At 43.2% G+C, this 13,217-nt stretch overlaps 1 protein-coding gene across 2 annotated transcripts; it reads right to left on the bottom strand.

Moving 5' to 3' along the window:
- Positions 1–921: 921 nt before the first annotated feature.
- On the bottom strand, positions 922–11,714 carry os9 (OS9 endoplasmic reticulum lectin; the record flags this gene model as incomplete). 2 transcript variants are annotated; one of them, XM_080845673.1, is made up of 15 exons in its annotated part: positions 922–1,796; positions 2,209–2,318; positions 3,615–3,794; positions 4,956–5,193; positions 5,625–5,846; positions 6,169–6,260; positions 6,384–6,432; positions 7,449–7,528; positions 7,890–8,027; positions 8,368–8,569; positions 8,881–8,979; positions 9,083–9,159; positions 9,474–9,537; positions 9,836–10,027; positions 11,565–11,714. In XM_080845673.1, the coding sequence occupies 15 exons, from the start codon at positions 11,712–11,714 to the stop codon at positions 1,632–1,634; spliced, it is 2,058 nt and encodes a 685-aa protein (XP_080701799.1). In that variant the 3' UTR covers positions 922–1,631. The 2 variants fall into 2 exon arrangements, with proteins under 2 accessions (XP_080701799.1, XP_080701800.1); XM_080845674.1 differs by lacking the exon at positions 3,615–3,794.
- Between the last annotated feature and the right edge of the window lie 1,503 nt (positions 11,715–13,217).

The following is a 13,217-nucleotide window of genomic DNA, read 5'->3' as shown; positions in this document are numbered from 1 at the left end:
TTTTAGGACTATGACTAGATGTGTTTACCCTGTCGGATTAAAGATGACTATGAAGAACAACAGGTGACAAATCATTTTGAATTATTTGTGGCAATTATGTGCATTCTTTTTGTGTTTAAGGAACAATGAATCTGAAAGATGAAACTTAACTCACAATTGAAAACCTGAAGTGCCGACCCCTGATAAAGATTTTTCCCACAGTAGAATAAGGAAGTGCTTGGGTCTCCGACCTGAAGAAAGCCCCATCATATATTAAATATATGTTGGTACATTTTTGCAAAAAAAAAAAAAAGTGACAGAATATCACAAAATAACCTTTATACCAGAAGTGAAAAAGCTCTGTATGCTATTATGTGGAAAAGGACATCAAATCACATCCTTAGATTGTCTGGGAATTCCCCGCCCCTACACTGCATTTCATTTGCTCAGTTAGTCTGGCGAAGTACTAAATGGAGGTCCACTTCACTCACGTAATTGGACACGCCTTTAACCAATCAGACCAACGATACTATACAACGATACAACGATCGGTAATAAAGCAAACACATCTTTTGTCTGTATGAAATGTTTCTGTTCTATTTTCAAAGAAAAGTTGCCTTTGAAATCATCAAAGACAGCCGCGAGAGCATCGTTTTGCTGTGCTTTTGTCTTTGCTTTCGCTTTTGTAACGTAGACGTGGTTATTTTAAATCCGCCAATGGCGCGCCAGGTAGCCAAAAGCCAGTTTGTGATTGGTCCCATAGATCCTGAGAATGCTGTAGTGAAATGCTGTGCAATCTTTGCCAGACCCCACTTCTCAGGCAAAATCAAATTTGCTGGAAGAAGAGGGGCGGGACTTCACAGACAAATCCTTGTTAGATGTATTTTTCAACAAATGTTTCTTCGACATAACTTGTGTTCGTATGACCTATTTATTATTAAATAACAATCGTACAGGAAATACAATTAAAGCATTTCACAACAGAGCTGAAATGACAGGACAGTTTTTCCCAGGTATACAAAATTGTACAAATCATCATTCCACTGTACACCCTGACCCCAAACACCCAAAGCAAGCAAGTGTGCTCATACTGCTCCCAGCTATGCGCCGGCAACAGCCATTTAACCCCCTCCAACACACAAACAAGCAAAGACAATTCTGTACAGACTAACAAACTAGAATTATATACAAACTTTACATAGAAAAGCCCTTTGACAATGTGACAACATGTTTCATTCTGGAATCAACTTTTCTTTTCACATTCCGGCAGATTAAAATGTGCAAGCAAGGGCAAAACAGTGCAAGTATTGACAATTTGTGTCTTCACAGAGAAGGAAAGAGCCCCGATGCCTATTCCAGTGGCTGCATTAGCGCTTTTCTTCACCAACATTCCTATAAACGGCACTTCCCACGATGCCTTGCTGACCTTAACCGAAGACGGGTGTGCCTTTGAACACTAAAATATAATAATACAGAGATAAATTAGGGTAATATCAATGCAGGTGAATTATGGTAAAGTTGACCTTGAGATGGAAAGAGCTGAGGATTGAGACAAAAAATAGGCAGCTTTTTTTAGGGGTGGGGGTGGGTAGCAGTCACTTGGAGAAAGGGGAAAAGAACCTCACAAAAGTCCAGCGAGAGAGTGAGAGAAATCAGAGATCCAAGTCATCCGAGTCTGTCACTACTGTTGTCTGGCCATCTGAAGAGGTTGCTGATTGGCTGTCGTCAGGCTGTTCCCCACCCCACACAAATCTGTAATTGTCTTCCAGTTCCTGCTGTCTCTTCTGCTCTTTGTAGACCTCCTCTGTGCCGCCGGTCTGTGTGCACACCAGAACAAGAACACAGGTTCCATCAACTTTACATTAAAGTATTCTTTGAAACCAAAATGATTTACAAACGACCACAATGCCTCATCATGATCCTCCTGTCCCTTTAAGCATCTGTACATTTGCCCAATACAAGGTGTATTGGATTGTGTGATGTCATATCAGGCATATTAGTTCAGTTGTGCCCACTGCCCATATAACTATGAAAGAAGCAGAACTTTGAGCATTCATTTTGGTTTGGTTGTACTGGTTTGTCAAAAAGGATATCCAGCGGGTTGTAATTCAACAACCTCACCACTAGATTCCACTAAAAACTACACACTGTACCATTAATGACAATTGTAGCACAATAATGCTCTTTGATTTCACTGGCTGATCACTGCAACCTTGTGCGTGCCCTTACCAGCAGATTGATGAGAAGTTCCCTGAAGCTCTTGGTGTCCTCTTCACTCAGCCACTGGTCTCCTGCCTCTTCCACCGTCTTACGGGTCAGAATCTTTACCTCAATCTTTCCTGGAAGATGCGCACACACACACACACACACACACACAAACGCACACACACACACACACACACACACACACACACACACACACACACAAAAACAACACCTTGTGTAAGTGTTAATCACACTTATTTCCAGGCAGCGGCTGTGTCTGAAACAGCTCTAATCCTGATCCGTTGAATCTGGGCCGGATCTGGACCAGAACTGAACCAGACTCAGACACTTTATGCGTTAGCATATAGCAGCATTTAGCATACACTTGAAAGGTCTGTCAGTCATGAATGATATGTGCAAGTGATAATAGCATTTAGCATATAACTAGCATATACCTGAAGGGTCTGTCATTCATCATGTGTGCAAGTTAGGATAACTTTTAGCATATAAAAGCATTAAGTATTGAAAAGTCTGTCAGTCATGATATGTGCTAGCGATGTTACCATTTATCATATAACAGCAGGCATTTACCATACACCTCAAGAGCCTGTCAGTCAAGATGTGTGCGAGCGATGTTAGCATTGAGCGTTTAACAGTATTTAGCATACACCTGAACAGACTGTCAGTCATGATGATGCAGTGATGATGAGCCCAGAGTACTCAGTGTCATGCCCGCACCATTGAGGCAGTTCTATGAGAGTGGGAACCTCTACATGGCTCTACATGGTAAATGGGTGAGTAGCCTCAGCTGATTATATTTATATTTCTTATATTTCAGACAATATACACGCTTTTCCCCACCATACTCCTAGTTCAAACACGTTAAGTACAATATTTTCCTTCAGATCAGATGACTGGAATAGATCTGGCCCTGACGTGGGACAGATGTACCAGGTCAGAGCTATAGTCACTCAAGAGTCAGCAGCCATCTCGGTCTCCCGAGTGTTTTGTGATGAGCATTAACACTGACATGTCAGGGGCTTAAGTGAGATGGAAAGTGACAGAAGGGAGCCCAGAATACCCAGTATGTATACATGCTCCCACACAAACACACAGACACACACAAACACACACAGACATAGCATGCACAAGTCGACTGAGATCTTCAGAAACAGAAAGAGTAGATACAGCTGATAGAAAAAAAGCCAGACCCGAGCTGTTATGTGCTAGTCCCATGTTAGCCTTGCAGCCTCTTAGTCCCAGAAAAGCTCTACAGTACCTAATATGTCTAATACTAAATTATAATACTCTCCTGCTCTGATGTTAGTAAAGGAAAAGGAAAGGAAAGGAAAGCTTGTGTGTGTGTGTGTGTGTGTGTGTGTGTGTGTGTGTGTGTGTGTGTGTTTGTGTGTGTGTGTGTTCTGTCCTACCTTGCGCTTTGATGCCTGCTTTCTCTAGCTGCTCTCTGACTGCGTCCTGTATCTGCTGCCACTGGGGGTCGCTCTCCCCCAACTCCTTCACCTGCTCCGCCTCCTCCCCCGCCACAGAGCCAAGCTTATACTTTGTCACCCTGATTTTCACCTGGTCGCCCTCGGCAACCTCCCCACTCACTGTGGCAGGGACAAACAGAAGCGAGAAAAGGGAGCTTACACACCAGCCTCGTTACAACCCTCAGTTATGTTACACATACAGCCATCTTTGGAAATCTTTATCACAATTACAACCAATACACAAACAACGCCCTCACTGACATCATCCCAATTTAATTCATTATCATCAAATCAATTCAGCTGTCTACATCTACACCATTAACCACCACCATCAAAAGTCACCACCACAATAATCCCATAAACAATCCTCTTGACCATCACCAGCTATTACTTACAAAAACAATCATTACACGTGTCTCCACCACAGTCCTAGTGCCACCGACATCGTCGATTCATCAAATAATTACAGATATTTGCATCATTGTATTGATGTCCAATGAAACTTTGATGAATGTGCAGCTAAGTAACTTTGATCCAAAGCGTTCTCATTATTGTCGCCTTCAAACACCACACCACTTCAAGGTTACACATCCCTCATCAATCTTTCATAGTCACAGCACAAGGTTGAACGAGGTTAAACTGTCAGAGGGTGGTTACAGGCGTGATTGACTTGACACACAGACAAAAAAACATGCTGAATATGATCTGTTGTCTGTAGGTAAGCACAGTGCATCCAGTTAAGGTGTGAGGACACTCCAAACAATGAGGTGAGATGAATGCAAATTTGATGACATAACTCCACAACCATTCATTTTCTGCAAATCTTATCTCAGGGAGATCATACTGTGCTCATTTTCTGCAGACCAAGACAACTTTACAAAACTGATGTCTTTTGCTGGCTGTTTTTGTACACTAGATGCCTTCCAAATATTTTATTTGTGCTGACCAATCATACTAAAAACTAAAATAGAAGTTGCAGAAGCTACTGTGCAATTTCACAGACTTACATGCATCACCGTAACAGCATAATGTTTTGCAGCAGATTTGGCTCTGGCGACAGAAAAACAGGCATGCTAAAAAAGGCTTCTAACCTATGTGATGTGAAACCACATAAAGAATAAGGCACCTTGTGGTTGTCAGCTGGCAGAAAAATACAGTATAATCACCACCCAGATAAGTAACTTTGTGTGTGTGTGTGTGTGTGTGTGTGTGTGTGTGTGTGTGTGTGTGTATGTATGTATGTGTGTATACGTGTGTGTATGTTTACATGCAGACATGTACCTGGGTGTTTAGGAACACGGCTGGCTGTGTCGGGCCTTTTTTCTCTCTCTGCTGTCTGCTGGTCACTCTGAGCAGCCTTGTCGTCTGACTGGGCGTGTGTGTGAGTGTGTGTGTGCTCCTCGTCGCCTTTCTCCTGCAGGCGGTCCAGAAGCTTGTCCAGTGTGTTCTCCAGTGTGTGTGTGGCCTGGGAGCGGTCAAACTCCCCCTTCAGGCCCTCCGACTCCAGCTCCTGCTGGGCCTAAGTGGAGGAAGAGACAGAGAGAGGAAAGAAGAGAAAGACAAGTAGTGCGAGGGAGAGAAAAAGAGAAGGAGGACCAGTGAGAGAGGATGAGAGAGGCAGAGAGAGAGAATAAGGGAGAGAAAGATTGAACATTATCATGGAGTCTGTGTAGATTATGAAACTTTCAAATATGCGGTCAATTTACTGCACCATCACTTTAAATTGCGTATTTTTTTTTTTTACAACTGGTGCGTTATATTGAAATTCAATAATCTAATTAAATGGATTATGTCAAAGCTCCAATTTACCATATTTGTAATTCATATCTGCAATCAACAAATCGATGATATATTTGAGAAATATTTTGGATTTGTCACCTCAAACCAACTGTACATAGCGTACACACACATACACACACACACACACACAAACACAAACACTGTTCATACCTCATCTATAATATTGCTGAACTCTTTCTGCATCTCCTCTTTGATCTCCATCCTTTTCTCTACCGGGATGGATAGATCAGCTATTTCCTCCTCAAACTCCTGGAGCAGATGTTCATCCTCATCCCCCTCGTCCTCCTTCGTCCTTACTGCCCCGTCCTCCTTCCCTCCTGTATTTTCCCTCGCTGCAGGTTGCTCCTCATCCTCCTCCTCCTCACTGTCTGACTGCAGAAACATACAGAGGAGCTGGCTTGAAACAGGCTTCGAATGGCCTCATCAATAAATGGGTGATGCAAATGGACAAGAGTGTCCAAGAGTAAGAGTGTGTTACTAAGGCAGTGATTAAGATGTTTTTGGTGTATGTGTGAGACTTTAAGTTTGAGTTACAGTGTGTTTGCATTGGGACAGTGGAGGTGATGCCTTGCCCAAAGGCAATAATGGCCCTTGCCCAGACAGTATTATCATCATTATTCTGAGAGCATCATGTGTTTGTGTTTGTCTTGTCTTGTCTGCGCCACACGTGAGAGAAACAGAGAGAGAGACTTACCTTATGACTACTTTCACGTAGGTGCTGCACAAACTTCACCAGGTCAGCTGGATCTGAGATGATTCTGAAGTTAAACTTCTCCTCTCCAAACACTGCCAGAAATGAGGAAAATTACAACTGGGTTCACAAATTAACCAACAACTCAGGAGTTTGACATAGTCTTGGACTTTTCTCGTCCTTTCACTACAGCTCCTGTCAGTATGCGATTGATTTACCTTCATTATCCAGCAGCTGATCTGACTGACCAGCATCTTCTGCATCAGGCTGAGGAAAAGAAACCAGACATATGTGGGTGAATAATTGAGGGAGTGAGTAATTAATTGAGTGAGTGAGCATCTGAGTGAGTCATTAATTGAGTGAGTGAGTAAGTCAGAGTGTGAGCGCATGTGAGTGAGCAATTGAGTGTGTGAGGGTGTGAGTAAGGGTGGCTGTGAGTGGGTGCGTGAGTAAATGAGCAAGTGGGTGAGTAAGGGAGTGAGAGTCTGTGTGAGTGAGTGAGTTAGAGGGGTGTTTGGGTAGGGCAGGAGGTAGGGGGGCATGAGAGCTGTGTAGGGGTGTTAAGAGGGGTGTTTGGGTAGGGCAGGAGGTAGGGGGACATAAGAGCTGTGTAGGGGGTAAGAGAGGTGTTTGGGTAGGGCAGAAGGTAGGGGGGCATGAGAGCTGTGTAGGGGTGTTAAGAGGGGTGTTTGGGTAGGGCAGGAAGTAGGGGGACATAAGAGCTGTGTAGGGGGTAAGAGAGGTGTTTGGGTAGGGCAGAAGGTAGGGGGGCATGAGAGCTGTGTAGGGGGTGAGAGAGGTGTTTGGGTAGGGCAGGAGGTAGGGGGACATAAGAGCTGTGTAGGGGGTAAGAGAGGTGTTTGGGTAGGGCAGGAGGTAGGGGGACATAAGAGCTGTGTAGGGGGTAAGAGAGGTGTTTGGGTAGGGCAGGAGGTAGGGGGACATAAGAGCTGTGTAGGGGGTAAGAGAGGTGTTTGGGTAGGGCAGAAGGTAGGGGGGCATAAGAGCTGTGTAGGGGGTGAGAGAGGTGTTTGGGTAGGGCAGGAGGTAGGGGGACATAAGAGCTGTGTAGGGGGTAAGAGAGGTGTTTGGGTAGGGCAGGAGGTAGTGGGGCATGAGAGCTGTGTAGGGGTTAAGAGGGGTGTTTGGGTAGGGCAGGAGGTAGGGGGCATGAGAGCTGTGTAGGGGGGTTAAGAGGGGTGTTTGGGTAGGGCAGGAGGTAGGAGGGCATGAGAGCTGTGTAGGGGGTGAGAGTGGTGGTTAGGGAGGGCTGTGTGCTCTACCTGAGGCTCTGCTTCCTCTGGCTGGTCGGTGGGCTTTGATACACTTTCCAAGATGCCATTGCTCCCCTCTGGTTGTGATTCTATGCATACATACACCACACAGCCCCAAAAACAAACACACACACATGAAGAGAGAGGAAAGGTTAGGAACAAATGTGTTCATAACCATGTGTACAAGTAATGTTTGTCCAGGTGCATCCGTTTAATTAATGATGTATCAGTCATTTTTTGGCTCACATGACAAAACAGGTGAAAAGGTATTTTAGGGGCTAGTAGCTTAACTTTAAAAAGCTGATCAACCATCCTTACATAGTTTACAGCTGACAGGGCATCCTTACATAGGTAACAGCTGAATTAACATTCTTGTTAAACAAGATCAGTGACACTCTTTATTAACCACTGTCCTAATGAAGAGGGAGGATGGATGGAAGGATGGATAACCTGTAGCCTGAGTGTCTTTAGATTCAACAGTCGCGTCTGTCTTCTCTGATGCACCATTGTTTCCCTCATCTTTAGACAGTATCTCATCAAGGTTCTTCAGTTCCTCAGATATCTGCTCCACCTTACGCTTGGTGTCCGCTACAGGGAAGGGGAGAGAAAGCAGATGCTTTTTAATGTACAGTTAGGTAATCTAAAGTTTGGTTTGGTAAAACTGAAATACACAGTTTCCCTGGCTGGACCAATTCTACAGGATAAGCTAGCAAGGTCAATTGAATTTGACCAGGTCCACCACTATCGGAAATCTAAACCCCAATTCTAGAGAAAACATGACTCTAAAATCCAAACCTCATTCCAAGAGAAAACATGACTGAAACCGACCCAGTCCTGATCTGGGCATGACCCGAGCCAGAACTGTCCTACTGACTCACACACGCATGCACGCACAAATGCACACACACTCTCAGACTCTCAGACTCACAGACTTGGGCCTTAACATAGTCCATGTACTGCTGAGGGCTGAGGGCAGGCTGGCAAATGATTGGCTGCGGCCGTGTGGAGGGGGGTGGGCGCAGGAGGGGGTGGGAACAGGGCCGGCTGGTGTGGATAGTCACCACGTAGCGACACGACTGAGGCTCATCCACCCGTGTTATGTAGTCCACTGAGCCTTCTTCACACGCAAACTACACACACACACACACACACACACACACACACACACACACACACACACACACACACACACACCAAGAAAGAAACCAAAGATAATGTAAGCTGAAGTGTGTAATGGGCATGTGAAAGAAAACAGCATGTGCTAATAAAATATGGACGTCACGTCTTGTTTTTGGTCAGCTACTACAGTGATGGTAAAATATCAGGTTTCAAAAATTATGGTTATTTGTTTTTCTGTGTGTGTGTGTGTGTGTGTGTGTGTGTGTGTGTGTGTGTGTGTGTGTGTGTGTGTGTGTGTGTGTGTGTGTGTGTACAGGCTCACCCTGACTTCAGTTTCTCTGGGGTTGCCATTAAGGTCACACTTGGAACCGTTCACGTATGACTGACTGTGGTAGCGCCTCAGCATGTGCTGTTTGGAGGCCTGGAGACAGCAGGGTGGAGATCAGGGGCACAATTAAAAGGTAACATTTGCACAGGCAAGTATCACAGAGAAAACACTTAGAGGAGCATGCTAAGCTAAGTACCTTGGCCGTCTCGTTGGTCCAGTCAAACTCTGAGCTGTAGTAGCCGAGGAACAGCACCTCACCTTTAATCTCTGAATCTGCAACAAAAGAGAAAAGCACTTAATATACAGATATGTATTATATATTCATAGGTTATCTATAATATATTCTGATCGTGATACAAATGTACTGTGAAATTTTGCTTTTGATTTTCTCAGGTCCAAACAGCTTTTAACAGAAGAAGCAACCATTTTTCTTTAGTTTTTTTGAAGAAATAAGAACATGGGGAAATAAGAATTAACTCTTGTCTTAGACCTTTCTTGCTGTGCAACCATGATGGTGCATGTATTAGACAGCAATGTTACTGTACATCTGTCATATCTTACACATTTATGAATAAAGAGAGCTTAACCTTCTAGATGATACTGCCTGATGTACTTTCCATAGCAGAACTCATAAGTCCACCAGTCCTTTGTCTGAGAAAGAGAGAGAACAGAGAAGGGCAGAGAAAAGTACTGATTAGGAAAGAGGCAGATGAGGAAGACCACCATACATCATGAGCTAGCCTGGCTTTGGTGAGTCAAAAGTCTCAAGACAGACGCGAGTAACACAGATAGAACAGATTCATACAGTAATTAGACATAACCTAATATAGCCAAACCAACATCGTGTAAAGCAACAAGTCCACTGAATCACATGTACCAGAATGGACAGCGTCTAAGATCTACGGTGCATTGGCCGAGTGAATATACAAATCAATCATGACTGTCACACCTTAATGAGGCAGGGAGCATTGCTCATTGGCTGCAGGAGCTCAGAGATGGCTGGTCCATTGTAACTGCCGGCGCCGGTAGGTGGGGCTTCGCTGGATGAGTGGTGTTGGAAAAGGAGGGCCTGGGCTGGCAGGCGACACTCATAACGCTGTTTGAACTTACTGCTGACCAGCATCACGTCCTCGGACTGCGCCTTTATACATGCATGAACACACGCACACACACACAGGTCAGAGCGAGGACATTTGTGCATTTTCAAAGGTACAATAAACCCAGGGATCAATAAGGATAACTACATGTAGCAAGAAAGCACCAAGGAGACAGACGATGAGTCCCCTAAAACAACACATTTCAACTACTCTGCAGTCTGATGGAAGCATCCTCTGGTAACACCCCCCCCCCCCCCCCTTCATTTTAGAGGAGGCTCAGTTTTGTCATCATAATGACAGGTGGATTAGGCTATCCTTTCACGTTCGAAAGTGCATCAGATGGATCTATTTAAAATGTGTGTCTCTTAAAAATGTTAGAGAACCCTTGCTTTTCAACATCCTTTTGATAATATTGTATGTTCATTTGTTCAGAATGTTTAAAATAAATTAAATTCTGGACTGGTCAAATGTATACCCACACATATAGATCTTTGAAGTGCCTCCCCATTTCACTGTCATTGGACACCACAACAATAACATTGATTTTTTTCAATACACAGGAAAAGGTGTTAAATTCCTTGTTCTATTGGTTGGGGTCTTGCGAAGTATTATATCACAACATAACAGGGTGCACTACAACCATCATATCAATAGTGAACCATACTTAACAACAGCAAAGATGCCTTCATGAGCATTTCAATGGGGTTGTCTAGACTAGAGGGTACCTTTCTTCGTCAGTATTTCGTTGAATAAGGACCATGACACCTCCAGAACGCTCAACATTGGTGTCTGGTGTCCCAGACCCACCACCCTCCTTATACTTACGATGGGTTAAGGACATACGCAATACCAGGGACAACAACAGAAACACCTCGAAAAGATTTGACAAGCATAACTTAGTGTCTGCAATGCACTACTTAATTATCTAAACATCAATCTCACTATGGCATGACACAGGCTATCCAGAGTAAAGGGTGGGAAGGTTGGGGGGTATAGCGAGTACGATACGATGCAAACTCTGGCACCGACATCTTGCGACAACAGGTTTCTGCACGTTAAACATATGAAATGTAGCTATTGAGGATAATATGCTCCTCGAGTTGTCTTGTAAATTCTGTTCTCCATCCTGAACAGCTTCACTTTCACTGGTTGTCTTTAGGGACTCGATGGCTATCTTCTTCCTCTGACAGGAAGCACGTACGCAAATACATGTGTTAAAGTGTCAAAGTAGAAAACTGAGTCCCAAACAAAACACTCAGATACTAACTACAGAAGCTGTTAATTCACTGAAGTTTAGCCTATTTCGTGGGATCTTTAACGTTATGCGTGAGTTATAAGGTGACATCTGTCATCAGCACATGACACATTGTAAACATGAGATTTAAAATGCGCAACAGGAAAGGCGCTTGTAACGGTGATTTTTATCAAATCGATCCAGATAGTCTGATCTCTCAAAAGCCTATTAGTCTTATTGTTAAATACTTAAATTGTGAAATCTAATGTTGTTATGTTGTGCTCAGCTGGCTAGCCAAAGTTAGCTTGCGAGCTAATTGACCAAACCCAGGCCACTTTGATCCTTACCTGGCCCATGATTACAGGGTCTGTTAGAATCTGAATTCCATATTTCATTTCGTTCAATTCCTCTAAATTTAAGAAAGCAGATACGGAGAGGAGACACGTCAAGAAGAAGACGTACAATCCCCGCAGCCACCTAACCATGGGAGCCGCCATGTTTCTCTTGGTTAAATGACAACTAACGTCGAACAGTTCCAGAGACGGTAAAGGATAGCCCCTGTTGTTGTGACCTGTGACCAAGTCGATGCTGATTGGGCAACGTCGACAAAAGCGCTTGAACAATTTGATGCATATACTGTCAATCAAGTTTAAAGCGGCTTTTTATTGGAACTGGACTTCACTGTTGTAGTCAATGCATCCACGACTGTATCATTCATTGGCCTAGAGTAGTCTAATGCAAAGGCAGGTGCGAACGAGCAAGGAAACTGAGGAAAGAGAAGTATCTCTGTCACATATTGAAACATAATCCATACCTAATGGCTTTTCTGCTGATTGTTACCCTCTTTTCAAGTTAAAAGACGTTTGCTGTATTACTTTATTCTCCGTACCATTGCATGCTTCTGTTAAAAATAATGAAACACACAATAAAACAAAAATTCATCAATAATTCGTTATTATTCATAACAACCTTATTTTAGGCTATATTTATGGGCTTCAAGCCTATTGAATACTAAAAATCTGCATAGTGTTTCTCCCCGATTTGTCCTGACTCGGTCGTATGTTGGCTCCCCCTGCTGGAAGAATTTGCTGGAAATTTGCAAGTTAGAAATTCAGACACTACATACCTGAGTAACTCACCTGTGACCCTGGCTATCTGCCACTCCTATCTGGCCTGTGTAGTGAAGAGGAGTATTGCTATAGCAACCACTATTGCTGTCTGGCTTGGTGTTTGTTTTCTCCCACCTTTGGTCTAAAGTTTGGAATACATTTTTTTTGCTACTGAGCTCCCCTTAAAGTTGCACACTTTGAGAACCCCTTATGGACAGTGTATGTGTATTTGTTGACAAAATGAAGGATATGGAACTGGCAAAGACAATGTCACCAGCCAAAGAAGCATGCAGACTGAGAAAGTAAATTAATATTGCATGATTTTACACAAATATGAGTGCATCATTTTATTTATTGTGAATTGGAGATGAACACAAACATACCCAAAGAATAAACAAAAAAGGAATGACAATTGTTCACGTTTTCAGCCCATAAACATTGTTTTCTAAGCATTTGAATGTGGAGTATGTGTTATCTATAATAAAATCTTGTTGGCGACATGGTAAACACTGTAATTTTCAACACTGACGTAATTTCAGACGCCATTCTCCATTCTCCGTATAACAAGCCAGTGTATCACCAAAATGATTTTCATTTTTTCAAGCTGTTATTTTATTTCTAGGTATTGTCACATAATGTTGCTTTAAAAAGTAATCTAAGGTTATGGTCAGTGTGACTGGTTGTAATAATAGCACAAGCAATAATTTCTTGTCTTGATTTTTTTCTCTATACTGTTTCTGACAGACCAGCATAATGCGAAAGGCCAAAAGGTCCTGAGACCATACTCTGGTGGAAGACGCACCTTGAGAAAAGTGCTTTAAAACTCAACAATCAGTCAAACTTAAATCCAGTCTGACACGTATAGGGCTGTGACTGAGAAGCTTGAGCTAA

The sequence above is a fragment of the Sprattus sprattus genome, assembly GCF_963457725.1.
Source record: "Sprattus sprattus genome assembly, chromosome: 10".
In the NCBI taxonomy this organism is placed as follows: Eukaryota; Metazoa; Chordata; class Actinopteri; order Clupeiformes; family Clupeidae; genus Sprattus; species Sprattus sprattus.
Note: the sequence above shows the minus strand (reverse complement) of the source record. Positions and strands in the feature narration are given on the sequence as shown.